General features: G+C 43.9%; 1 protein-coding gene across 1 annotated transcript in view; it reads left to right on the top strand.

Moving 5' to 3' along the window:
- The window catches only part of PKD2L1 (polycystin 2 like 1, transient receptor potential cation channel), a 44,306-nt gene that overhangs the window by 17,450 nt on the left and 1,124 nt on the right, over positions 1 to 25,732 (top strand). The window contains exons 3-14 of the mRNA XM_069567580.1: positions 17,298 to 17,425; positions 17,890 to 18,143; positions 19,085 to 19,309; positions 19,474 to 19,702; positions 20,371 to 20,541; positions 20,724 to 20,905; positions 21,192 to 21,312; positions 22,175 to 22,273; positions 22,454 to 22,575; positions 23,954 to 24,080; positions 25,211 to 25,332; positions 25,582 to 25,705. Of these exons, the coding sequence (XP_069423681.1) occupies positions 17,298 to 17,425; positions 17,890 to 18,143; positions 19,085 to 19,309; positions 19,474 to 19,702; positions 20,371 to 20,541; positions 20,724 to 20,905; positions 21,192 to 21,312; positions 22,175 to 22,273; positions 22,454 to 22,575; positions 23,954 to 24,080; positions 25,211 to 25,332; positions 25,582 to 25,705 (1,904 nt within the window). The remainder of the gene's footprint in view (positions 1 to 17,297; positions 17,426 to 17,889; positions 18,144 to 19,084; positions 19,310 to 19,473; positions 19,703 to 20,370; positions 20,542 to 20,723; positions 20,906 to 21,191; positions 21,313 to 22,174; positions 22,274 to 22,453; positions 22,576 to 23,953; positions 24,081 to 25,210; positions 25,333 to 25,581; positions 25,706 to 25,732) is intronic.

Below are 25,732 nucleotides of genomic sequence, written 5' to 3'. Positions count from 1 at the left end.
ACATTTAAAGGAATTACTGATATGTATGATCCTATTGTCATTTTCTTAATTGTTTTGGGTTTATTTTATGTAGATCTTTTCCCTCTCTCATGTTTCCTGCCTAGAGATGTTCCTTTAGAATTTGTTATAAACCTGATTCGGTGGTGCTGAATTCTCTTAACTTTTGTCTGGAAAGCTTTTGCTTTCCCTGTCAAATCTGAATCAGAGTCTTGCTGGGTAGAGTGTTCTTGGTTGTAGATATTTTCTTTTCATCAGTTTAAGTATATTGTGCCATTCCCTTCTGGCTTGTAGAGTTTTTGTTGAGAAATCAACTGATAACTTTATGGGAGTTCCCCTGTATGTTGTTATTTTTCCTTTGTCGCTTTTAATATTTTATCTTTGTCTTTAATTTTTGTCAGTTTGATTACTATGTGTCTCAGTGTATTTCCCCTTTGGGTTTATCCTGCCTGGGACTCTCTGCACTTCCTGGACTTGGTTGACTATTTCTTTTCCCATATTAGGGAAGTTGTCAGCTATTATCTTTTCAAATATTTTCCCAGGTGCCTTCTCTCTCACTCTTCTCCTTCTGGGACCCCTATGATGTGAATGTTGGTGCATTAAATGTTGTCCCAAGAGTCTCTTAGGCTGTCTTTTTTTTTTTTTTTCCCTTTCTTTTTTCTATATTCTGTTCTGCAGCAGTGATTTCCACCATTCTCTCCTCCAGGTCACTTATCTGTGCTTCTGCCTCAGTTATTCTGCTATTGATTCCTTCCAGGGTATTATTCATCTCTGTTCTTTAGTTCTTCTAGGTCTTTGGTAAACATTTCTTGCATAGTCTCCATTCTGTTTCTGAGATCCTAGATCACTTTCACTATCATTATTCTGAATTCTTTTTCTGGAAGGTTGCCTATCTTCACTTCATTTAATTGTTTTTCTAGAATTTTATCTTGTCTCTTCATCTGGGACATAATCCTCTGATTTTTCATCCTGATTAGCTTTCTATAATATGGTTTTGTTCTAGCTGCTGTGGGATTGTGGTTCTTGCTTATTCTGACTGGTGGATGAGGCTAAGAGGCTTGTATAAACTTCCTGATTAGAGGGACTAGCAGTGATAAAAACTGGGTCTTGATCTGGTAGGCAGGGCCATGCTTGCTGCTAAGTCACGTCAGTCATGTCCGACTCTGTGCAACCCCATAGACGGCACCCCACCAGGCTCCCCCGTCCCTGGGACTCTCCAGGCAAGAATACTGGAGTAGGTTGCCGTTTCCTTCTCCAATGCATGAAAATGAAAAATGAAAGGGAAGTCATTCAGTTGTGTCTGACTCTTTGCGACCCCATGGACTGCAGCCTACCAGGCTCCTCCATCCATGGGATTTTCCACGCAAGAGTACTGGAGTGGGGTGCCATTGCCTTCTCCATGCTTAGTAAAGCTTTAATCCAATTTTCTGCTAATGTGTGGGATTTGTTCCCTCCCTGTTAGTTGTTTGGCCTGAGGTGACCCAGCCCTGGGATCTGCAGGGCTCTGTGGTAGGGTTAGGGCTTCCTGGGTAGCTCAGCTAGTAAATAATCTGTCTGCAATTCAGGAAAATCAGGTTCAGTTCTTAGTTGGGAAGATCTCCTAGAGAAGGATTAAACTACCCACACCAGTATTCTTGGGCTTCCCTGGTGGCTCAGACGGTAAAGAAGTCACCTGCAATGCAGGAGACCTGGGTTCGATTCCTGGGATGGGAAGATCCCCTGGAGGAGGGCATGGCAACCCACTGCAGTATTCTTGCCTGGAGAATCCCCATGGACAGAGGAGCCCGGCGGGCTACAGTCCATGGGGTCACAAAGAGTCAGACACAACTGACCGACTAAGCACAGCCCAGAACAGCATGGTAGGGTTAATGGCAACCTCCAAGAGGACTTAAGCCAAGGGGCAGCTTCCAGGACTGCTGCTGCCAGTGCCCTTGTCCCTGCAGTGAGCCACTGCCGACCCATGCCACCACACGAGACCCTCCAACACTAGCAGGTAGGCCTGGTTCAGTATCCTCTGCTGCTTTCCCCTGGGTCTTGATGTGCACAAGATTTTGTTTGTGCCTTCCAAGACTGGAGTCTCTGTTTCCCCTACTCCTGTGGAAATCCTGTAATCAAATCCCGCTGGCCTTCAAAGTCAGATTTTCTGGGGATTCCCAGTCCTTTTGCTGGATCCCCAGAATGGGAAGCCTGACATGGGGCTCAGAATATTCAGAACAGTGGGAGAATTTCTTGGGTATTATCATTCTCCAGTTTGTGGGTTGCCCATCCAGCAGATATCAGTTAAGTTGCTTGGTCATGCCCGATTCTTTGCAACCCCATGGACTGCAGCATGGTAGGTTTCCCTGCCCATCACCAACTCCCACAGCTTGCTCAAACTCATATGCCTCGAGTTGGTGATGACATCCAACCATCTCATCCTCTGTCATCCCCTTCTCCTCCTGCCTTCAATCTTTCCCAGCATCAGGATCTTTACTAAGGAGTCAGTTCTTCTCATCAGGTGACCAAAGTACTGAAGCTTCAGCTTCAGCATCAGTCCTTCCAATGAATATTCAGGGTAGATTTCCTTTTCGATTGACTGGTTTAATCTCCTTGCTGTCCAACGGACCCTCAAAAGTCTTCTCTAACACCACAGTTCAAAAGCATCAAATCTTTGGGGCTCAGCTTTCTTTATGGTCCAACTCTAACATCCATACATAACTCCTGAAAGAACCATACCTTCGACTATATGGACGTTTGTTGACAAAGTAATATCTCTGATTTTTAATATGCTGTCTAGGTTGGTCATAGCTTTTCTTCCAAGGAACAAGTGTCTTTTAACTTCATGGCTACAGTCGCTGTCTGCAGTGATTTTGGAGCCCAAGAAAATAAAGTCTGTCACTGTCACTGTTTTCATTGTTTCCCCATCTCTTTGCCATGAAGTGATGGGACCAGATGCCATGATCTTCATTTTTTGAATGTTAAGTTTTAAGCCAGTTTTTTCACTCTCCTCTTTCACTTTCATCAAGAGGCTTTTTATTTCCACTTCACTTTCTGCCATAAGGGTGGTGTCAGGTATAGGATTTGATTTTTATCATAATTGCTCCCCTCCTAGCGTCTCATTCAGAGAAGGCAATGGCACCCCACTCTAGTACTCTTCCCTAGAAAATCCCATGGATGGAGGAGCCTGGAAGGCTGCAGTCCATGGGGTTGCTGAGGGTTGGACATGACCGAACGACTTCACTTTCACTTTTCACTTTCATGCATTGGAGAAGGAAATGGCAACCCACTCCAGTGTTCTTGCCTGGAGAATCCCAGGGACGGGGGAGCCTGGTGGGCTGCTGTCTCTGGGGTTGCACAGAGTCGGACATGACTGAAGAGCCTTAGCATAGTGTCTCATTGTGACTTCTTCTTTGTCTTTGGACATGGAGTATCTTTTTTTGGTGGATTCCAATGTCCTCCTATTGATGGTTGTTCAACAACTAGTTGCAATTTTGGTGTTCTCACAGGAGGAGATAAGCACATGTCCTTATACTCTGCCATCTTGAGCTGTAACCTTCTTTCTTTTGACTTCTTTCTCTGTTCCACTCTCCATAGCCTTTTCCCTGTCCTCTGTCCCTGATACAGCTTCTTGAGATTTCTTTGAAAGGCTATCTCTGATGGGAACTCCAGGAAAATATTGTTCACTTTTGGTTCTTGAACCTGAGAAATGGAATATTGCCTGCCACATCAGTAAACAAAGGATGTTGTAGCTATCAGCAGTTGCAGCCCTCCAACAGGAGCTGGTGAGTCCTGAGAAAACTCAGGAATGAAAGAATACCTGCTATCTAGCAGCCATCAGACTGCAGCCACTCCCTATGGTGACCCTGAGGAAACTCATGATGTCAAAATACAGAATACTGGCCCCACATAGCTGAAGTGCATGCCAAAGGAATGATTTCAGTGAGCCCAGGCTCTTTCATCTTCCCATACACATAAAAGCACTAAATTCCTTAACTTGGGATATTTGGTTCTCTGTCATTTATAATAATCTTTTGATGTTCTGACCACTTGCCCTTTGTTGCAAAACTTCTGTATAATCTGGCTCCCCCCTCACCTCCTCAGAGCAGTTCTCTTAGAGTTACTTGAGATGTTGCCTGCCAGACTTGAAATCCTAAAAATCTCCACCAAATAAACCATTAACTCTCAACTTTTAGATTGTGAATATTTTTTAAAGTTGACAAGCCCCAAGGAAAGTTTGCTTTTTAAATTTTTAAACATTGTTATTTGAAATATAGTTGATTTATAGTGTTGTGCTAATTTCTGTTGTACAGCAAAGTAATTCAGTTAAACATATATGTACATTAAAAAATTCTTTTCCTTTTGATTTATCATAGGATACTGAATATAGTTCTCTGTGCTATACAGTAGGACCTTGTTGTTTACCCACTCCATAAATAATAGCTGATATCTGCTAACTCTAGTCTCCAACTCCATCCTTCCCCAAGCCCTTCCCCCTTGGCAACCACCAGTCTGCTGTCTATGTCCATTAATCTGTGTCTGTTTCATAGATAGGTTCATTCGTGTCATTTGTATACTCCGCATATAAGTGATATCAAATGGTATTTGTCCTTTTCTTTCTGAGTTGCTTCACTTAGTAGCATACATACCATATCTTCTTTATCCATTCATCTGTTGGTGAATGTTTGGGCTGCTTCCATGTCTTGGCTATTGTGATTAGTGCTGCTGTGAACATAATGGTGCATGTATCCTTTTTGATTAGTTTTGTCTGGATATATTCACAGGAGTAGGGTTGCTGGATCATATGATAATTCTATTTTTAGTTTGTTTGAGGAACCTCCATACTATTTTCCATAGTGGCTGTACCAGCTTACATAGGGAAAGTTTGATAGTGTGTTTCAAGGCATTCAGGCCCTTCAAAGTGATAATGACATGTCTCTCTTTAAATTATTTTAAAGTCAGTTCATATGTTAATTACCTAAATATGTCTTCCCTTTCTGTAGAACCATTTGAGAGCCTCTTGTTGGGTACTGAGTGAGCATGCCCTATAGTAAAGGAGGTGATGTATTTTTGTGATGTGTCTGAAGCTATCTTCCTACATTGTTTCTGAACTGCTTTAATTTTGCAATATTTCATGAGCCAATCAATGATGAGGCTACCCTTAACAGACCCTATAACTCCAGACAGAACCAGTTTTTGGCATTGGATGATCACGTAGTTTAGTCATGGTATTGACTATCCTATAATCTTCACAGAATCATTGATGCATGCAGGCTGAACAGCAGAATTACAGGTGAAGTCCATGACTTCTATGTCATGAAATCACTCCTTACCAATGTGACTACCTTAGTCACATTTTGTGATATTTTGTAAGGATAGTGCATGAAATGGTGGCGTCATAATTGGGGTAGCCCCTATATATGTCATTTATCTGTTTTGCCTCATTTTAAACTTGCTTGGGTCCAAATTTTCAAGAATTCTAACCGTGATACCCTTTAACTTAAAGGGCTCTTCTCTTAATGCTTCCTCAGATTTAACATGAACTAGCTCTTTGGTATAGCTATAGGCTGTAAAGTCTTTACCTCAGGTGTATACTCCTCTCTATGGCCTTTTTTTTTTTCCATGATTAGTCTTTGGGAGATCTCAGGCAAAATCACTGAAGGAAACACAGATAAGAGCAAGCACAGTCTTCTTCTGTAACCTTCTAGGAAAATATGTGTAAGAACCACTTCAGACATATCAGCTAGGAAAAAACCCCATACTAAGGCAGGTCTCTTATGTTATACCCCGGTAGGCATCATCTCTTGAAACAGTGTGCCCTTCTTCTTAGAGACCAAAGCTCTATATGTCTTATATATCTCTCATGACATTTTTCTGAAATTCATTTTATGTCTTGAGGGTTCTGGATAACACAAGAACTATGCTGTTTGGGTTCTGAAATGATGGAACAGTTTACAACCCGTCAGCTAAGTTTATATTAATCTGTAAGAATCAATTGTTTTTGCTCTCCCTTGCATCTGTACTGAGAAATTGAATAGAACAGAGAAGTTCCAGCAGCTAATCATAAGTGTATCCGTGTGGCCTGTTCCCTAGTCCCATCTCCAATCATCTAGGTATCATTTTTTACAATTGATATAATTTTTATTTTTCATCTCAGGTCAGTTCAGTTCAGTCGTTCAGTCGCATCCGACTCTTTGCAACCCCATGAATTGCAGCACGCCAGGCCTCCCTGCCCATCACCAACTCCCGGAGTTCACTCAAATTCACATTCATCAAGTCAGTGATGCCATCCAGCCATCTCATCCTTGGTCGTCCCCTTCTCTCCGTGCCCTCAATCCCTCACAGCATCAGGGTCTTTTCCAATGAGTCAACTCTTCGCATGAGGTAGCCCAAATATTGGAGTTTCAGCCTCAGCATCACTCCTTCCAAAGAATACCCAGGACTGATCTCCTTTAGAATGGACTGGTTTGATCTCCTTGCAGTCCAAGAAGTTGCAGTCTTCTCCAACACCACAGTTCAAAAGCATCAATTCTTCGGTGCTCAGCTTTCTTCACAGTCCAACTCTCACATCCATACATGACCACTGGAAAACCATAGCCTTGACTAGACGGACCTTTGTTGGCAAAGTAATGTCTCTGCTTTTGAATATGCTATCTAGGTTGGTCATAACTTTCCTTCCAAGGAGTAAGCGTCTTTTAATTTTATGGCTGCAGTCACTATCTGCAGTGATTTTGGAGCCCCCAAAAATAAAGTCTGACACTGTTTCCACTGACTGTTTCCCCATCTATTTCCCATGAAGTGATGGGACCAGATGCCATGATCTTAGTTTTCTGAATGTTGAGCTTTAAGCCAACTTTTTCACTCTCCTCTTTCACTTTCATCAAGAGACTTTTTAGTTCCTCTTCACTTTCTGCCATAAAGGTGGTGTCACCTGCATATCTGAGGTTATTGATATTTGACCCAGAAATCTTGATTCCAGCTTGTGCTTTTTCCAGCCCAGCATTTCTCATAATGTGCTCTGCATAGAAGTTAAATAAGCAGGGTGACAATATACAGCCTTGATGTACTCCTTTTCCTATTTGGAACCAGTTTGTTGTTCCATGTCCAGTTCTAACTGTTGCTTCCTGACCTGCATATAGGTTTCTCAAGAAGCAGGTCAGGTGGTCTGGTATTCCCATCTCTTTCAGAATTTTCCACAGTTCATTGTGATCCACACAGTCAAAGGCTTTGGCATAGTCAATAAAGCAGAAATAGGTGTTTTTCTGGAACTCTTGCTTTTTGATGATCCGGCAGATATTGGCAATATGATCTCTGGTTCCTCTGCCTTTTCTAAAACCAGCTTGAACATCTGGAAGTTCATGGTTCACGTATTGCTGAAGCCTGGCTTGGAGAATTTTGAGCATTACTTTACTAGTGCCTGATGAACTATGGATGGAGGTTCATGGCACTGTATAGGAGATAGGGATCAAGACCATCCCCATGGAAAAGAAATGCAAAAAAGCAAAATGGCTGTCTGAAGAGGCCTTACAAATTGCTGTGAAAAGAAGAGAAGCAAAAAGCAAAGGAGAAAAGGAAAGATATAAGCATCTGAATGCAGAGTTCCAAAGAATAGCAAGAAGAGATAAGGAAGCCTTCCTCAGAGATCAATGCAAAGAAATAGAGGAAAACAACAGAATGGGAAAGACTAGAGATCTCTTCAAGAAAATTAGAGATACCAAGGGAACATTTCATGCAAAGATAGGCTTGATAAAGGACAGAAATGGTATGGACCTAACAGAAGCAGAAGGTATTAAGAAGAGGTGGCAAGAATACACAGAAGAACTGTACAAAAAAGATCTTCATGACCAAGATAATCATGATGGTGTGATCACTCACCTAGAGCCATACATCCTGGAATGTGAAGTCAAGTGGGCCTTAGAAAGCATTACTATGAACAAAGCTAGTGGAGGTGATCGAATTCCAGGTGAGCTGTTTCAAATCCTGAAAGATGATGCTTTGAAAGTGCTGCACTCAATATGCCAGCAAATTTGGAACACTCAGCAGTGGCCACAGGACTGGAAAAGGTCAGTTTTCATTCCAATCCCAAAGAAAGGCAATGCCAAAGAATGCTCAAACTACCACACAATTGCACTCATCTCACACGCTAGTAAAGGAATGCTCAAAATTTTTATTTTTAAAAAACTTTTATTATTTTATATTGGGGCATAGTTGATTAACAGTGTTGTTAGTTTCACATGTACAGCAGTGACTCGGTTCTACATAAACATGTATCTATTCTATTAAGGGCTTCCCTCGTGGCTCAGCTGGTAAAGAATCTGCCTGAAATGCGGGAGACCTGGGTTCAATCGCTGGGTTGGGAAGATCCCCTTGAGAAGGGAAAGGCTACACACTCCAGTATTCTGGCCTAGAGAATTCCATGGATTGTATAGTCCATGGTGTCACAAAGAGTCAGACAAAACTGAGCGACTTTCACTTCACTTCACTTCATTCTATTTTAAATTCTTTTCCCATTTAGGTTATTACTGAATATTGAGCAGAGTTTTCTGCTCTATACAATAGGTCCTTATTGGTTATCTATTTTATATATAACATAGTGTGTACATGTCAGTCCCAAATGCTTAATCTATCCCTCCTATAACCCTTCTACCCTGGTAACCATAAATTCATTCTCTAAATCTGTGAGTCTGTTTCTGTTTTGTGAATAAGCTCACTTGTATAATTTTTTAAGATTTCACATATAGTGATAATCATATGATATTTGACTTTGTCTGATTTACTCACTTAGCATGATAATCATCTAGGTATCTTATTTCAGTATTTCATCTCCTGAGACAATCTGTTGCATTGATTCAGGATGGAAAGATATTTATAAGTCTTTCTTACCCCTGTCCTAAGATCTCAGAGCTACCAGAAACTTTAGGGAGATCACTGGTTAGTTCTTGGATTCATTTTCTCAGAATGATCACCTTTAGCCTTATTGAATTCCTTCAAAAGCAGCTCATAACCCTTTGGCCTTGAATCTGATTTCCTAAGAAGAAACTGACTATATGTAGTCATAGGTTGCTCTAGAACTTTAATCTTTTTAACCCCTGAAAGGCTTCATAATGCTCATGGACTTACCAAAGCAGCTGTGAGTGATCTAGTTCTCTCAGCTGTGTCCTCTTAGATACACCGATGTGAAATCCTTCAGCCAACACTCTGAGGACTTAACACTTCCTTCATTTCCCAACTTTCTTCTGCCTACAGTCCATCTTAAGAAACATAAAGTATTTGGAATCCAACTTTGGATAATCCAGTAGCATGAATCAGAATGTGTGAGTAGGATGGCAGGTAAAGAAAAGAATGAAGGGAGGAATTGCCCAAGAAGAAGAACAAAATTTCTTAATAGGGAATGTCTTACTAAGAGAAGGAAAAATGTTCTGTGTATCCAGTAACTGATTTTAACAAGAGGTCTGTGATTAGATTTGACTTTCCTTAGGACAGAAATTTTGTGGCTAACAGCTTGCTGATTTCAACTCTATCTTTTTCCCTCTATGCCTGTCCTAATTTTCTTAGAAAAATTCCTTTTGGAAAGTACCCTTCTGATATGGATATATTCATATGAATTGCTTCTGTTGGGATATTAGTTTAGCTGCAATAACAGTGGCTTTAATAAGACAGAAGCTTGTTTCTCTCTCATGTAATAATCTGAGGTACAAGAAGCCCTGGTCTAATGTTGGGCTCCATAATCATGTGGGGCCCAGGCTCATTCTACCATATTGCTTTGTCATCCTCAACATACGGCATCTGTCTCATGCTCTAGCTCCTGCTCTTATGTCTAGGCAGAAGGAAGTAGGAAAGTAGAAAAGGAAAACATTTTCCTTCTTTTTAAGGACATAAGTCAGAGCTGTACATGGAAACCTATCACTTCACTTTTATTCCATTGGCCAAAATTTACTCAAATGGCCATTATACCTAGCTGCAAGGGAAGCTGGGCAATGTGGTATTTAGTTCGGCAGTCATGTGCACCTAGATAAAATTATGTTACTATACAGAAAGGAGAGGAGATGTATTGGGGAATAGCTAATAGTCTATGCCAGGTAAGGGGAGAATAAATCTTCTTTATAGTTTGGCAGGAGAAGAGCAACAGCTAATAGAACCTAGAGAAATCCCCGACATAAATCATAGTGGAGGCTGATGAGATCTGATTTTTTTCCAGTAGGAGTATTCAAATGTTTATTTAAGCTCTTGTGAAACTATTTTTAGAGATTGTTGGGGAGACATTAAAGAAGGGTGAGTTTTAGGGCACTGTATTTTATTTCACAAGAAAGTAGAATTGTCCTTTAGGGACAACCCTGGACCTTGTTCATGTGCTCAGTTGCTCAGTCTTGTCCGACTCTTTGCCACCCCATGTACTTCAGCCCTCCAGGCTCCTCTGTCCATAGAATTTTCCAGGCAAGAATACAGGAGTGGGTTGCCATTTCCTACTCCAGGAAATCTCCCCAACCCAGAAATCAAACCCACATCTCCTGCATTGGCAGGCAAATTCTTTACCACTGAGCCACCTGGGAAGCCAACCATAAACTTTATTTCCCTCCAAATTATTTATGTGACCAAAGCCAAAAGGGATCCAGTGTTCTAATAAATAGGTAGAAATATTTCAGACAGCTTCTCAGCAAGCCAGGTGATGAGAGGTTCAGGAAGAGGACATCAGAGGAACTATAGATTAAATATATAGAACTGGTAAAGCCCAAGGAACTTCCAGCTCTTCTGCAATTGGAGAATGGATAGAACAGTGGAAGTTCTATCCACATGATGACTGCCAGGGCTGGAACTGGAGTGAAAGAGACCTGCAGTTTTCTAGAGAAGCATCTGCAGCGCTTTTCCTCAGAGCCAGCCAGTTTAGGAAAGAGCAGCTGGCTTTGTAGTGTCAAAAAATTGAAGACACAGATTTTCCAGCAGAGGAGTAGCGTAGACACATAAAGGAATTATACACTTGCTGGTGGAAGCACCTCAGCTCTTCAAGGTACTTTGTCAGTTAGTTGAGAGAAAGGATCTCATTCCTGCCCAAGGAGAATGCTGTTAGAAAAGGATGGCTATGTTCCCTTAAATAGTAATTAGGGACAGGGAAGGAGCTCAGAGGTGGGTGATGATGACCTATATGACGATCACCTGGGAAAGGAAGAGAACAAAGCAACTTCTGACTAATTGCTCTGTGATGAAAAGGTCTTCCAGCAATTCAAAAAAGACAAGAACATTCATTCTCTACTATGAACACTGAAATGGAAAAAATCAAGTTATAACCCAAGCTCATGATGATGATGATGATGATGAATAATTATTACAGCCACACTTACTTAATAATATATATTTGTGCCCTACCTATGTCCAAAAGGAATCTGAGCCAATTTACATTAAGAAGCACAGATACAATAAAATATAACCCTTTAAAACTGTAATAAAGAGACCTGGCAAAAGAAGAGAAGGAAGGGGAGGAAGATAAAATGAACAAAGGCACTACAAATGAGAACAAAGCCTGAGGTTCCTGGCAACTAAAGCAAAGAAAGCACAAATGGATTGAGTAGTTCTCATTGTAAGAAAGAGAACACCAGTTAATAAGACGCTAACTGGAAGAACTGGCTTTGTTGGCTTTTGTATATAAGGGACATGGAATATCATAATGGATAAAGGCAATATTAAAAACGTGTGCTACTTTTGATTGTCTTTTATGTCTGCCTTTCTTAAAATCTGTATAATATCCTTATTCTATAAAGGCAGTTTTTAGGAGTAGGGATATAAGTAAATTTCATGATATTCTAGAAACCTGACTTTAATAAAGTTCAGAAAGTTTTGCAAAATGAATGATGAGTGTGTTCCTAGAATATCCTCATCATCAGTTGGCTTGGTCACCAAGCCCTCTTTCATATAGTGCTGTAATGTAATTTATTTAAACTTTGGCACAGATATGCTAGTCATCCACTGCTTTCTAGTTCAGACAGTAGCAGAAGCTTTTTTAGCTCCATTTTCCTCAGAAATAATGCAATCTTTTTGAAAATGTCTTGATTTCCATATAAGTAAGGACTGTTACAATAAAATAAAATCCAGTGAAAACAGGCTTACACCTGAATGGGACTTTTAGTCCAGATGAAGATCCAAAGGGGGGCAAGGTTCAGGGCTGATCAATCCAGTTGCTTCATGACTTAATGACATCATCGCTTATTTCTGTTATTCAGTTTGTCAGCTGCATGATCAGTTTCATGCTAAGTCTGAATCATCTGGGGCTGTCTTATTCATATCTAGCAAGAGAGATGAGATCCCCAAAGGTTCTAAAAATCTCTCTTCATGAGTCTTTGATCTGAAATGTATTAGATGCTCATCTCTGAACCAATAATGGTACCAAGGGAGAGGTATTTGTGGATCAGCTTAGTCCTGAGCCCCCTCTCCAAGTCCTAGAGCCAGGGATGGACTCAGCATCTGGCAACATAGGTGAGATGATCAGGAGAGATGTGATACCTCAAATAAAATCCTGGTATGAACCAAGAGAGGATCTTAGGGAAGCAGTCGCAAAGCCCAGTAGAGCATCCAGCGCCTGGAAATTTCAACTCATGACTTGAAAACAAAAATGTAGGAAGATTTTTTTAAATGAGTTTCTATTCTATTATTATTATTATAGCATTAATTAAATATATTATACTTTTCATTAAAAGTTCAGTTTTCCTTTAAATTTTTACATGCTTAACATTTTAAAAATACTTAAATGTAGTGATAGCAGGGAAACAATTTTACATTCTGCTTTTACTAGCATTTCAATGGCTGTATCATACTCCATTAAGTGTCTCAGTGATATAATTTACTTAACTATTGCCTCTCTGTAGGACATTTAGGTTGTTCGTAATTTTTTGATATTGTGAATAACCCAGGTAACAATTTTATGCATGTGATTTTTCCCCTTCCTCATCTATGTCAGAATGTGACTCTTGATACAGATTTGTGTACATTTTCCATTTATACCAGAATGAAGAAATTTGAAGTTTCTTTTAAGGTGTTGCTATTTTGAGTTTACCAACTGCGTTCATAATTTGCCTCCTGAGTCAAATGTCAAACTCTTCAAATAGTTTTCTTATAAGGACACCTTATAAACCTGTTTTGGAAGGAGAGCCAGGGTCCATTATCATAAAGATGTTGAGTAGTAGAGTGATATATTATGTATAATGTAGAGCAATGGCTAAATTTATGGTCCTTGGAGTAAGTCAGACTTGAGTTTGAATCCAAATTTTACATGCTTGCTGTCTGATCTTTGGACAAGTTATTTAATAACATTTTGGATTTCTGTTGTCTGCATAAAATACAGATAGTTCCTACTTTATGAGGTTTTTTGTTTCGGGATTATGGAAGACAGTGTATGCAAAGCCTGGTGAATAATGAATCAGTAATGGCGATTATTATTATTATTCAGCAACTGGGAATTTGATCTGAAGCTAAAGTTAAGAGATATGATATAGTGTGTAGGAGAACTTAGTATCTATCTAAGAGAAAAAAAAAAACAGAGAAGGCAATGGCACCCCACTCCAGTACTCTTGCCTGGAAAATCCCATGGACTGAGGAGCCTGGTAGGCTGCAGTCCATGGGGTCGCTAGGAGTTGGACACGACTGAGCGACTTCACTTTCATGCATTGGAGGAGGAAATGGCAACCCACTCCAGTGTTCTTGCCTGGAGAATCCCAGGGACGGGGGAGCCTGGTGGGCTGCCGTCTATGGGGTCGCACAGAGTTGGACATGACTGAAGCGACTTAGCAGCAGCAGCAGCAAGAGAAAAAAAAAAAAAAATCAGGTTCTCTGTACTGGATGGCCACCTGGTCTCTGAATCCCTTTCATAGCCTTCTCATGCAGTCATTGTCCAGTATCTGAAAATTTCCTGGAATGAGGCCCTCACTACATCAGAAAGGTGGTTTAGCACTGACATTTGACATACTGACAAATTCGAATTCCTCCCCGTTGCTTGTCTTTCTCTGCCCTAGTGTTATCTTTTGAAACATATGAAGCCGTTCCACTCCTTCACTGGATCTTAAAGGAAGGAACTGGAAAGGCCAGCCACTGCCCATGGCAGAAACCCCCTCAATGTGATCCTCAGCACATGGTCCTTTGCTGACACTGTCAGGGGTGAAATGCATGTTTGTGAAGTGGCCTATTTCTTAATAGGAAGCACTCATAGTTTGGAAGTTCTGCCATTTATGGAATTTAAGTTTTCCCTTCTATAACTTCTACCTCTTGGATATAGTGCCATCCTTGATTCCTGGCTCCCTTAGGTTATTTACACTGGGCAAGTGACTCCAGCCCTCTGAGAGTGGAAAAAAGGGGAAATGATAGCACCTAATACATTGGGTTGTTGTAGGATTAAATGAAATAGTCATGTCAAACATTTAACATAGAGCATATAATAGGTGTTCTGAGTATCACTGGGCATTTGACTAGGTGAAACCATTTTTCTCAGAATATATAGTCTTTACTGTCTTGGTTAATAATCAGAGATGTTATGCCTCCTCCATAAAGGGTTGAGAACCAGTTCAGAGCAATACTAATTCTGAGGGGTGATTTAGAGTTGGAGAAGAGAAAAAGATAGAGCTGTGAATACCACCTAGTGGCCTTCTAAAGGTATAACAATTTAATCAGCAATGTCAGGTGGCACAGCAGTAAAGGAATTCGCCTGCCAATGCAGGAGACGCCAGAGACGAGAGTTCGATCCCTGGATCAGAAGATCCCTTGGCGAAGGAAATGGCAACCCACTCCAGTATTCTTGCCAGGAAAATTCCATGGACAAAGGAGCCCGGTGGGCTACAGTCCAGGGGGGTCGCAGAGTCAGATATGACTGAGCACAGCACAGCAGCAGTATTTAGGAAAAGTTCAGCTCACTGACCATCAGTTCTAACTGTGGTAGGCTCTCAGCAGACAGAAGAGTTTGATTTCCAACCCATTTTCCAGATCCAGATGAGTTGAGTCAGAGTCCTCCAGATACTAAGGGTAATCACAGATTTTATTTAGGGAGAAGTCAAGTCATCTCTTGGAATTAGTAGAGTGGAATGGGGAAATGTGAAATAATAATGCTTTCTTTTTGCTGATTTCTCCCTGGAAATGAATGATGTTGCTTGTGCCTAACCTGAGACTACTCATTGGCCTCTTTCCTCCCAAATTGTGAGTGAACTTCAGTCCATCCCAGGGCATTTCCTTTCTAGATGGGGTACTGGAAGAAAATAGGTTCCAAGATTTGAAAATGAAAATTCTTGAAGGGAGTTGCTCACAAGAGGCTGACAAATCCTACTTTAATTTTTAAAAACTTTAATTACAGATGTACAGGAAAGTTACAAGAATAATAGAGTTCTTATATGTATTTCACCCAAATGTCTCAAATGTGAATATTTTACTGTGGTTGCTTTTCCTTTATCACTTTCTCTTCATCCCCCTTCTACACACACACACACACACACACACACACAATTGCTGCTGCTAAGTCACTTCAGTCATGTCCGACTCTGTGCGACCCCATAGACAGAAGCCCACCAGGCTCTGCCATCCCTGGGATTCTCCAGGCAAGAATACTGGAGTGGGTTGCCATTTCCTTCTCTACACACAAAACTATTTGAGAGTAAATTGCAGACATAATGCCATATTATTCCTAAAAATAAGGAAATGATCAAAGTCAGGAAATTATCAATGATCCAGTGCTATTATCTAATGAACACACCTTATTACAGTCTCACCAGTTATTCTACTAATAGCCTTTATAGAAAAAGGAAAAAGTATGGCCCAGAATATAATCTTAACTAGATGTTCATATGGAGAAGGCAGTGGGACCCCACTCCAGTGCTCTTGCCTGGAAAATCCCATGGATGGAGGAGCCTGGTAGGCTGCAGTCCATGCTAAGGGTTGGACACGACTGAGCGACTTCACTTTCACTTTTCACTTTCATGCACTGGAGAAGGAAATGGCAACCCACTCCAGTGTTCTTGCCTAGAGAATCCCAGGGATGGGGGAGCCTGATGGGCTGCCGTCTATGGGGTCACGCAGAGTCGGACACGACTGGAGCGACTCAGCAGCAGCAGCAGAGGTTCATGTTGCATTTTATTTTCATGATTCTTTAGTCTGTCTTAATCTTTAAAAGATTTGAATACTTTAAAAGTATTTTAGAACAATTTCTTTGTTTTTCATGACCTGTCTAAAAAAATTGACAAAATTTTTACAGAATTATAGAAATATTAAAGGGTTTCATACTGAATAACATATAATAAATCAGTGAGGAAGTAGAAAAAGCTCTTCCTGAAGAGAATGCCAACTAATAAACACAGAAGGGATGATAGAATGAGCAAATCACAACTTGACAACCGGAATAATAATAATTAGGCAAAAGTCATCAATGGGTGTTAAAACTTGCAGGTTAAAAATTGGTTAATAAAGGATATTTGCATAGTTTCAAAGTATTTTCCCATAAAATATGTGTTCATTACAAAGAGAAAAATAATACTTGTATATTGAAGAAAGCTGGAAGATACCATCTTAACAAGGGATCAAAGCTAGTGTCACCAGTAATATGCAGTTAGACAATTTATGCCTCCTGACTGTACTGGAAAGGACAGTCTCACTCTGGTATTCCTGACCAAAAACGCATAACCTGAATTTAAACACAAGGAAACACCAGACAAGTCTCATTTGAGGGGCAATCTATAAAGTAAAGAGCTTATACTCTTCAAATTCTGCCAGTTAATCAGAAAATTTGTAACTTCCCTTGACAGCCCTACTTTGATCTAGATGTGTGTGTCAAGGTGGTCAAGGGGGATCTGGTTCTTCAGGACAAAGGCCAAGGTGCCATGCCTACCTCCTACCCCCAAGGCCGCAGAGTCACTGACTCCAAGGTCCAGGACACCCATCTCCATGGCGAGGCATTTGGCCATGGCTTTGGCATACTTGAGTTTGGAGGCATTTTTCCAAGGGCATTAATATAGGACAAATAAAAGGAAGCACTACCTGATGCAGAATGTAGAGTAAGAACTTGGCTCTGGGGAGTAAGAACTAGGAAGTTAAGCTGGCTCAGGAGAGAAAAGTGACTATTTAGAATGACAATGTCAAGAGACAGTTAGAGTGGAGTTTAGTCTTTCTGAGGTGAGTTGGGAAGAGAGGAGGAGAGCTATAACTACAACTTCCCCTTAATTCCCTGGTTTCCCCAATGCTACTGTCAGCCCCTTAGCCAACTCTAGGGGGGTAGATCCCATCCAGGTAGCATCTTTGACCTCACGTAGTCTCCTCTGGATATTGGAGAAGGAACTCAGAACACAGCCTCTTGGGTTGGTTTCTAGTGACCTATGGAATGACAAGCTCCAGTGCCTATTACTACACCAAAGTGATGTCTGAGCTCTTCTTACACACCCCATCGGACACTGGAATCTCCTTCCAGGCCATCAGCAGCATGGAGGACTTCTGGGATGTGAGTATGAGATCTCCTCTACCTCTCCCCTCTTCTTCACAGTGGCCTAAAGCCTGAGGCCACGGGCCAGGTTTCAGGGCTGTCAAACGGTAGATAAGGCCATATCCAGAGACCAGGGCATTCCAGGATCAGGCTGAGTCATGCGGTCAGGCAAGAATTAATGGGTCAGACTAGATAGAGTTCGGGTAGTGATAGGTTAGAGATCGGGATGATAATCAGAGAGTCAAGTCAGTGCTTAAACTAGTATTGAGAGTCAGAGGTAAAGCAGAACTTCGAAATGTGTTTTAAGTAAAGAGTAAGGCCACATCAGGCTGAGATTTGGCCAGAGTTCATGGGTAGGCTGAAGAGCCCAACAGAAGCAGACTGGAGACAAGCTGGAGGGGGTCAGTGAGTATGGGAAAAGGGAATTCTAAGGGCAAAAGTCAGCAGAGTCTGGGTCAGGTTCAACCCAGTTCGTGATCTAGTTTGCCCAGGGCCCGTTACTGGACAGCTTGTATTGGACCAAATGGTACAACAACCAGAGCCTGGGCCACGGCTCCCACTCCTTCATCTACTATGAGAACCTGCTGCTGGGGGTTCCGAGGCTGCGGCAGCTGCGGGTCCGCAATGACTCCTGCGTGGTGCATGAGGACTTCCGCGAGGACATTCTGAGCTGCTACGATGTCTACTCCCCAGACAAGGAAGAGCAACTCCCCTTTGGGCGCCTCAATGGCACAGCGTGAGTGAGTCCCCCAACCAGTGTTGCAGGGCTTGCCCCTCTGAGCCTGATGCCATCCCGGGTTTGGGAACCATTCCCATTCAGACTTAAAGAGCCTTGGGGGTACTTGGTGGGGAGGTGAGAGGCATCTCTCTGAGACCCATCTGTGACTGTTTGGAGACCCTGGTCTGGGTCACTGAGGAACAGAAAAGTATGTTAGCAGATAGAGCCACAGCCTTCAGAGTTGTCTTCACACACAGGTCCCTGTCACAGCTGCCCTATTCTGGAGGCAGTCTTGCCAGAGGAAGCATCCTTTCTCACCCAGAAGTCCCTCCTGGGTATGGAGAAGGGATCCACATAAGTCATGGCTGCAAGAATCTGACCCTTGGAGCTAATAGGGGAAGGCAGCAAGGGGCCAAGGATGGATGAGGAATTAGGGAAGAAAGGGGAAAGGGTGAATAGGACAGGAAAGAAGGGGAAAGAAAGAAGGGTTCAGGGAGGAAAGTCTGTGGACCGAACAGAGAATCATGGGGCTAAGTAGCCAGGTGCACAACCACAAGAGAAGAAAGGGTCTTTTCTGGGCTACATGCTTTCCTCATGGGGACTACTCAGGCTGCAGTCAAAAGTGGACTTGGGTTTATTATCTGTAGCCTTGGGTGACATTGTAAAATATCAGGAGATTTACATTTGAACTTCACTTCAGCCACTAACTAGCTGGATTATCTCAGACATCTGAGTATTAGTTTCATCCTCTGTAAAATGTGAATAATATTTTTCCTTCCTTCTCAAATAGTTACGTTAAACAAGATAATATATGTAAAATGTAGATGTGATGTGTATAGGTAATATATATGAAACTGTAAAGCCCAGACAGTTATAAAATGCTGCCATTCATTGCCTTGGGAGACCAGCTTCTGGGCCTGGCTCAGACTTCTGCACTCAGATGGCTTCTTCTGTGACAGATGGACCTACCACTCACAGGATGAGCTGGGGGGCTCCTCTCACTGGGGCCAGCTTACAAGCTACAGTGGAGGTGGCTACTACCTGGACCTTCCAGGATCTCGATGGGCCTGTGCAGAGGCACTCAGGGGCCTTCAGGAGGGCCTGTGGCTGGACAGGGGCACTCGGGTGGTCTTCATTGACTTCTCAGTCTACAATGCCAACATCAATCTTTTCTGTGTTCTGAGGTGGGTCCCCTTTCCCTGCCTTCCCTCTGTCATCCATGGTTCCCGGTTCACTTCTCCTCTGCCGGAGACCCTTCCTTAAATGTGTTCCCTATGCTGGGGGAGGGGAGAGGATGGGAGGAACTGTCCCAGCACAGGCCCCACCAGACACCCCCCTCCTCCCACAGACTGGTGGTGGAGTTTCCAGCTACAGGAGGTGCCATCCCATCCTGGCAAATCCGCACAGTTAAGCTGATCCGCTATGTCAGCAACTGGGACTTCTTTATCTTTGGCTGTGAGATTGCCTTCTGCATCTTCATCTTCTACTACATAGTAGAGGAGATCCTAGAACTCCGCATCCACGGGCTTCGTTACCTCAGCAGCATCTGGAACATTCTGGACCTGGTGGTCATCTTGGTGAGGGACAGATGTCTTAGACTTGGGACACCTTGGATGGTGCAGGGAGGCCTACCCTGAGAGGGGCTCCCAGTTCTTCCTTCTGGTATCCCAAGTCCTTGGGACTTCTGGTCAAATCACTATGTAACAGCTCCCTAAGCCAGAGGCTGATGTGCCCCAGGCTCAGCCCTGAAAGAATCCTATCTCCATGTTTCCTCTCCCTCTGGCCTGTGATCCAGGCCCTGCTTCTTTTTTGTACCTGACATTATGTTCCTCTTCTCTTTCTCCCCCTCATGACCTGTCCCCTTGAAACTCCTGCCTTTTCTCTTCTATTAAAATTTTCTGCCTCTTCATCTTCGTCTCCTTCCTGTTAACAGGACACATGCATTTCTGACCAAGGCTGGAAAGAGGTGGGGGAAATAAAATTGCTTGGTTCCATCTCTCCATGGTCCTTTACAATCTACATATTTACCACTGGCCTCACAGCCTTCTCTTGGACTTTAAGCTGTTCCCCCAATCATCCTATCCAGTTCCATTTGAACCTAAGATAGTCAACCACTCAGCAGGGAAAGAAGTGTTTTTTCCCCCTACTTGTCTTACCCATCCCAGGTCTCCCCTGGGACTTCATGGTTGAACTTCCCTTGAGATTCTCTTGACTCTCTGACGCTCCCCAACCCCCGTTGTGACAGCTCTCCATTATGGCTGTGGGCTTCCACATATTCCGAACTCTCGAGGTGAATCGGCTGATGGGGAAGCTTCTACAGCAGCCAAACATGTATGCTGACTTTGAGTTCCTCGCCTTCTGGCAGACACAGTACAACAACATGAACGCCGTCAACCTCTTCTTTGCCTGGATCAAGGTACCCTGGGGCTCCGCATCCTCAGCAGCACCTCAGGGCATGCATTCTCCCTTCCCTAGGACTAGTCTCATTTTCCTTGTCTGGTTTTGGCAACTCCTGTGGCCTCCCGAGGCCCCCAGAGTGGACTGTTTCAGGCTTTTCTGTTTCTTCCCTAATTACTTGGTTCAACATGGCCCTTTCAGATATTCAAGTACATCAGCTTCAACAAGACCATGACCCAGCTCTCCTCCACGCTGGCCCGCTGTGCCAAGGACATCCTGGGCTTCGCCGTCATGTTCTTCATCGTGTTTTTCGCCTATGCCCAGCTGGGCTACCTGCTTTTCGGGACCCAAGTGGAAAACTTTAGCACTTTCGCCAAGTGCATGTGTGTGTCCTTCCTCCTCCACTCCCTGGCCCCTCACCCTCTGGCCCTAGGGGTGTGTGTATCCTTGGGGAATTTGGGTGGATGTGGATCTGGGTGTCTCTGTGCTTAAAGCATCTAGATGAGTCCCCAGAAGCCCTAGTGTGTGTACTCAGCATCTCTGACCCTGTTCTGTCTGCATCAGATAGGGTCAGGGGTCTGAGTTCACTGAAGAGCAGTAGGGAGGGAAGTGGGATGGCGTCAAGGTTATGGTTGAGCTTAGGGTGAAGCCCCCGTCATGACGTCTCAGCTTCACTCAGTTCCGGATCATCCTTGGGGACTTTGACTACAATGCTATTGACAACGCCAACCGCATCCTGGGACCTGTTTACTTTGTCACCTACGTCTTCTTCGTCTTCTTTGTGCTCCTGGTGAGGGTCCCACTGAGGGATGGGGATTTGGGAACATGAGGAGTGGAGATGTGAATGTCCTGCAGGGTGGGATTTTGCACCCCCCCAACCCAGGTTCTACACTAATAATTAGGGTGGATTTCTCAAACCAAGGATGGAGAGATGGGGGGCAAGGAGAACCTCTGCATTTTCTGAAGGTTGGCCAGTGTGTGGTCAGCACGGTTAGGCAGTTTGCAGAGTATAAAGGAAGCTGCAGGCTCCCTCCCTAAAATCAAACCTCTGTCCTCCAAGGATGGAAAGAGAAGAAAGGCTACCTCATGGGGAGAAGAGCCTGCCCTTGGAAGCTTTTCTGCCTATTTTCTAAGACCCCCTTTCCCCTGGGGCTCTTTGGCTCTTTCCACTACCATTGTTTTGTATTTGCTCTCTCTCCCTGCCAACCATGAAAGATCTGTGTTTGATTTTTGTTAGAAAAGCCAGCAGGTTTCTTTATTTGATTGGTGGACAGGGATACAGATATGGATTTGGGGGTAGATGGTGAAGAGAGCACAATTTTACTCTCACCTTGGAAAGTTTCTGGCTTCAGTGACAAGCAGACCCTTCCATGAAGGGAGCCTGTGGCATATGTTGGGGCATCTTCGTGGCCAGATTACTGCAGCAGTAAGGGAGGACATCAGGTTGATGAGGGGGCATGACTCCCATAACAGACTTGTGCTGAAAGGCTGGGCTCTGGGGACCCTGAGATGTGGGGATTAGTGGGCTGCAGAGATGGGGCTGGAGGCATCGGCCTTCTTGGAACATATGTTGGGACCTTCATAGGGTCCATGGGCTTGACACTGTCAGTGGATCTGGAAGTGCGGACTCTGGTCCCTGCTTTCTCCTTCAGAACATGTTCCTGGCCATCATCAATGACACATACTCAGAGGTCAAGGAGGAGCTGGCTGGACAAAAGGATGAGCTACAGCTTTCAGACCTCCTGAGACAGGTGACTACTGAGTCTCTTTGAGCCGCACATGTGCATCAGGGCCCAGGTGCGCCTCATGGGTTAGGGGCCTGTGCCTTCAGCTTATCCCTGGGATCCTGTCACCCTGTGAGTGCAGGTGGGGACAAGAGATGAGGAGGAGGTTGCAGGCGGGAACCAGGCCTGTTTCTTTTCCCTGTCTAGGGCTACAACAAGACCCTACGGAGGCTGCGCCTGAGGAAGGAGCAGGTTTCAGATGTGCAGAAGGTCCTGCAGGCTGGGGAGCAAGAGATCCAGTTCAAGGACTTCACCAACACCTTGAGGGAGTGAGCAAGCAGAGATCCAACCTTCTCTGACATTGATCTATAAGTCCTTGACCCTCAAGCATATGCCCTTTGCCTATAACCCTCCAATCTTGGCCCATGGGCCTCTGACCTTGTTTTATAGGCCTTTAACCTTGGCTTATAGGTCTCTTATCTTGACCTTCAGAACTGTGCCCCTGGTTTAAAGGACTCTGATCATGTTCTATTCTGGACCTTGTTGAACAACCCTTAGCACTAGTGTAATACCATGATTCCCTAATCATTGTATACATCCCTCACTCCCACAAAACTCTGAGCTTAATTCTATGCTCCCTCACAAAGGATTAATCCCTCACAGGATTATTAATCCCTCACAGGATTATTAATCCCTCACAGGATTATTAATCCCTCACAGGATTATTTCCTTAGCCATCCTCTCCCTGCTTCTCAGTTAAACATATTAACAAACATTGATCAGATATATTGTGAGTACCAGCTGTGGGCAGGCATATAATTAAATGAGATAAATCTTTGTCTTTCAGGAATTCACAGACATGTAAGCAAATAAACAGAAATCACAGAACAGTGATTCTGTTCCACAACAGAAATAACTAAAAGTGAGGGAACGTGGAGGTATAAAAGCACATACAAAGGCAAAGAGGTCTGAAACTGAGCCACATACACAGGAGTAATAAGTAACTGAGCATTGTAAGGCATTAAATGAAAGGTTGGGCAAAGCAGGTGAGGCGGAGAAATGGGCTAAGGCCACACTGGGAAAAGCCCTGAATACCACTTCTCTATCCAAAGAATAGGGTGCCCAGGAGAGGTTTTAAGCAGGGAAGGAGTATAGTTAGTCTTGTACTCTTTTTTTTTGGGGGGGGGGGTGGGGGTAGGGGAGAGACATGCAATGCAGCTTTTGGGATTTTAGTTCCCTGACCAGGGATCAAAACTGGGCCCTTGGCAGTGAAAGTTCGGAGTCCTAACCACTGGACCGCCAGGGAATTCCATAGGCTTGTACTTTAGAAAGCTTAATTACATAGTTGCATTATGAAGGATAGATTTCAGGGGTAGGGGATGAAGGGAAGGCCACAGGGCAGTGGGTAGGGAGCAGGTAGAGGGTGGGTTATTTGGAGGCAAAGAGATTTTGCAATAATTCTTTTAGGAGATCCTGAGGGCCTGAACTTAGTCAGCAGGAGTCAGGGAAGGAAGAAATAGATTCAAGGGATTCGGTGGAGGGTTTCAAATCACTAGACCTTGACATCCTGGCTTTCTCATGTGGCCCCCTTTGTCCCTAGAGAGCAAGACTCTTGCCAGAGTCTAGCAAAAAAAAGTGAGGAGTCCATAATGGAGAGCTCACAGCCATGGCAGGTCAGAGGTCATTTCATCCCCCTGTTCTCTTCAGGCTGGAGCACACAGAGCATGAGATGACCAAGCTCACGGCTGCCTTCACCAGGTTTGACCAAGATGGGAATGGCGTCCTAGATGAGAAGGAGCAGAATGAGAAACGGCAGAAGCTGGAGGGGGAGAGGGTGAGCCCAGACGGCTGGTGGAGAGGCTGCAAGGAAACTGCTCATTCTCCTCTTCCTGCAGTACACCCAGAACACAAACCAACTTGGAAATCCTCCAATGGATGGGTGGGAAAGAGCTCTCTAGAATAGTGGTTCTCAAACTGCTGTGCGGTAGAACCCCCTGGTTCTAGGAGTTTTAAAACATCCTAATGCTCAGGCCACACACTCCAGACCAGAATCTCTGGGGGAGTCAGTGGGGGTCAGCCATCATTTGTTTCAATGTGGTTCTGCCAGAATTGGACACTGGCTGATTTTTTTAAATTAATGTATTTATTCATGGCTGTACTGGATCTCTGTTGTGGGCTTTCTCTAGTTGTGGTGTGTAGGCTTCTCACTGCAGTGGCTTCTCTTCTTGTAGAGCATGGGCTCTAGGACACGTGAGCTTAAGTAGCTGTCATACGTGGGCTCAGTAGTTGCAGCTCCCGGGCTCTAGAGCACAGGCTCAGTGGTTGTGGTGCGTGGGCTTAGCTGGTCCCTGGCATAGTGGGATCTTCCCCTGTCAGGGACTGGATCCACGTCTCCTGCATTGCCAGGTGAATTCTTTACCATTGAACCACCAGGGAAGCCTCATCAATCATTTTTAAAGCTCCCCAGGTGACTCCGGTACATAGCCAAGGTTGATCATCATTGCTCTAAAACACAGCCTCAGGAGAAAAGGACCAATTGCCGAGGAATCTCTGACAATTCCTTCAGAGCACTTGTCTTCTCCTTGGAGTTCTCAAACTCTGACCCTTAGCTGCCCCTCCTATGCCTCTTCATCCCTAGCCTTCATAGACCAAAAAGCCAAGGGCTAAAGGAGCAGTGCCAGGACACTGTCCCTCCTCTCCCTTAACAGAGCTGGCTTCTAGTGAGTGCCTCATTCATCAGTGCTTCAAGGAGCTTGTGTTTTGTTTCCTGGGGAGGTGATTCTCTCCCAGAGGTTAGGCCAGCTTTGTGTCCAGCACCACCACTCTGATTCTGTTGTCTCTAGAGTTTATAGCAATAACTATAGCCAAAGGCCTGGTCCTGAGAGCCCATTAGAGCAAGTGATGGAGCAGGAGCTGATGACTTCCCAGAGTCAACTTCTCCCTGACCTCTGACTTTCTGATCAGGTGGCCGTCCATGCTGAGATTGAGAACTTGGGCTGGTCCATTGTGAGGAGCCCACCAGGCGAGTCGAGTCCAAAGCAGGCTGCCAAAGCAGGTGGCTGGGTTTCGGGAGAAGAATTCGACACGTACGTGCAGCCAGGGGGCCCAGAGCTGACTCTGTTTATGTCATTCTACCTTGAGCTTCTTTTCACAACCTTCCAACTCCCTATCCTACTCCAGGGAAAACCCCTGTCTCCCTTTAATTCTCCCAGCACCACTGGGCCTTATGTTCTTCCCATCCAGGCACCCCCTGTTCTGTACCCCCTTCCCCTGGAATCACCCAGCTCTCCAGACACACATTTCTGCTCCTTTGGTCTCTCTCAAATCCTGCACAGGCTCACAAGGAGAGTTTTGCAGCTGGAGACTGTCCTGGAAGGAGTCATGACCCAGGTTGATGCCATGGGCTCAAAGCTGACGATGGTGGAGAGAAAGGGGTGGCTGGCTCCTCTTCCGGACACAGTGAGTGGTCCTTTACCTGGCTCTTCT

This window comes from Ovis canadensis, chromosome 22 (genome assembly GCF_042477335.2).
Source record: "Ovis canadensis isolate MfBH-ARS-UI-01 breed Bighorn chromosome 22, ARS-UI_OviCan_v2, whole genome shotgun sequence".
Classification (NCBI taxonomy): Eukaryota; Metazoa; Chordata; class Mammalia; order Artiodactyla; family Bovidae; genus Ovis; species Ovis canadensis.
The sequence above is the reverse complement of the archived record's forward strand: the minus strand, read 5'-3'. Positions and strand labels throughout refer to the sequence as shown.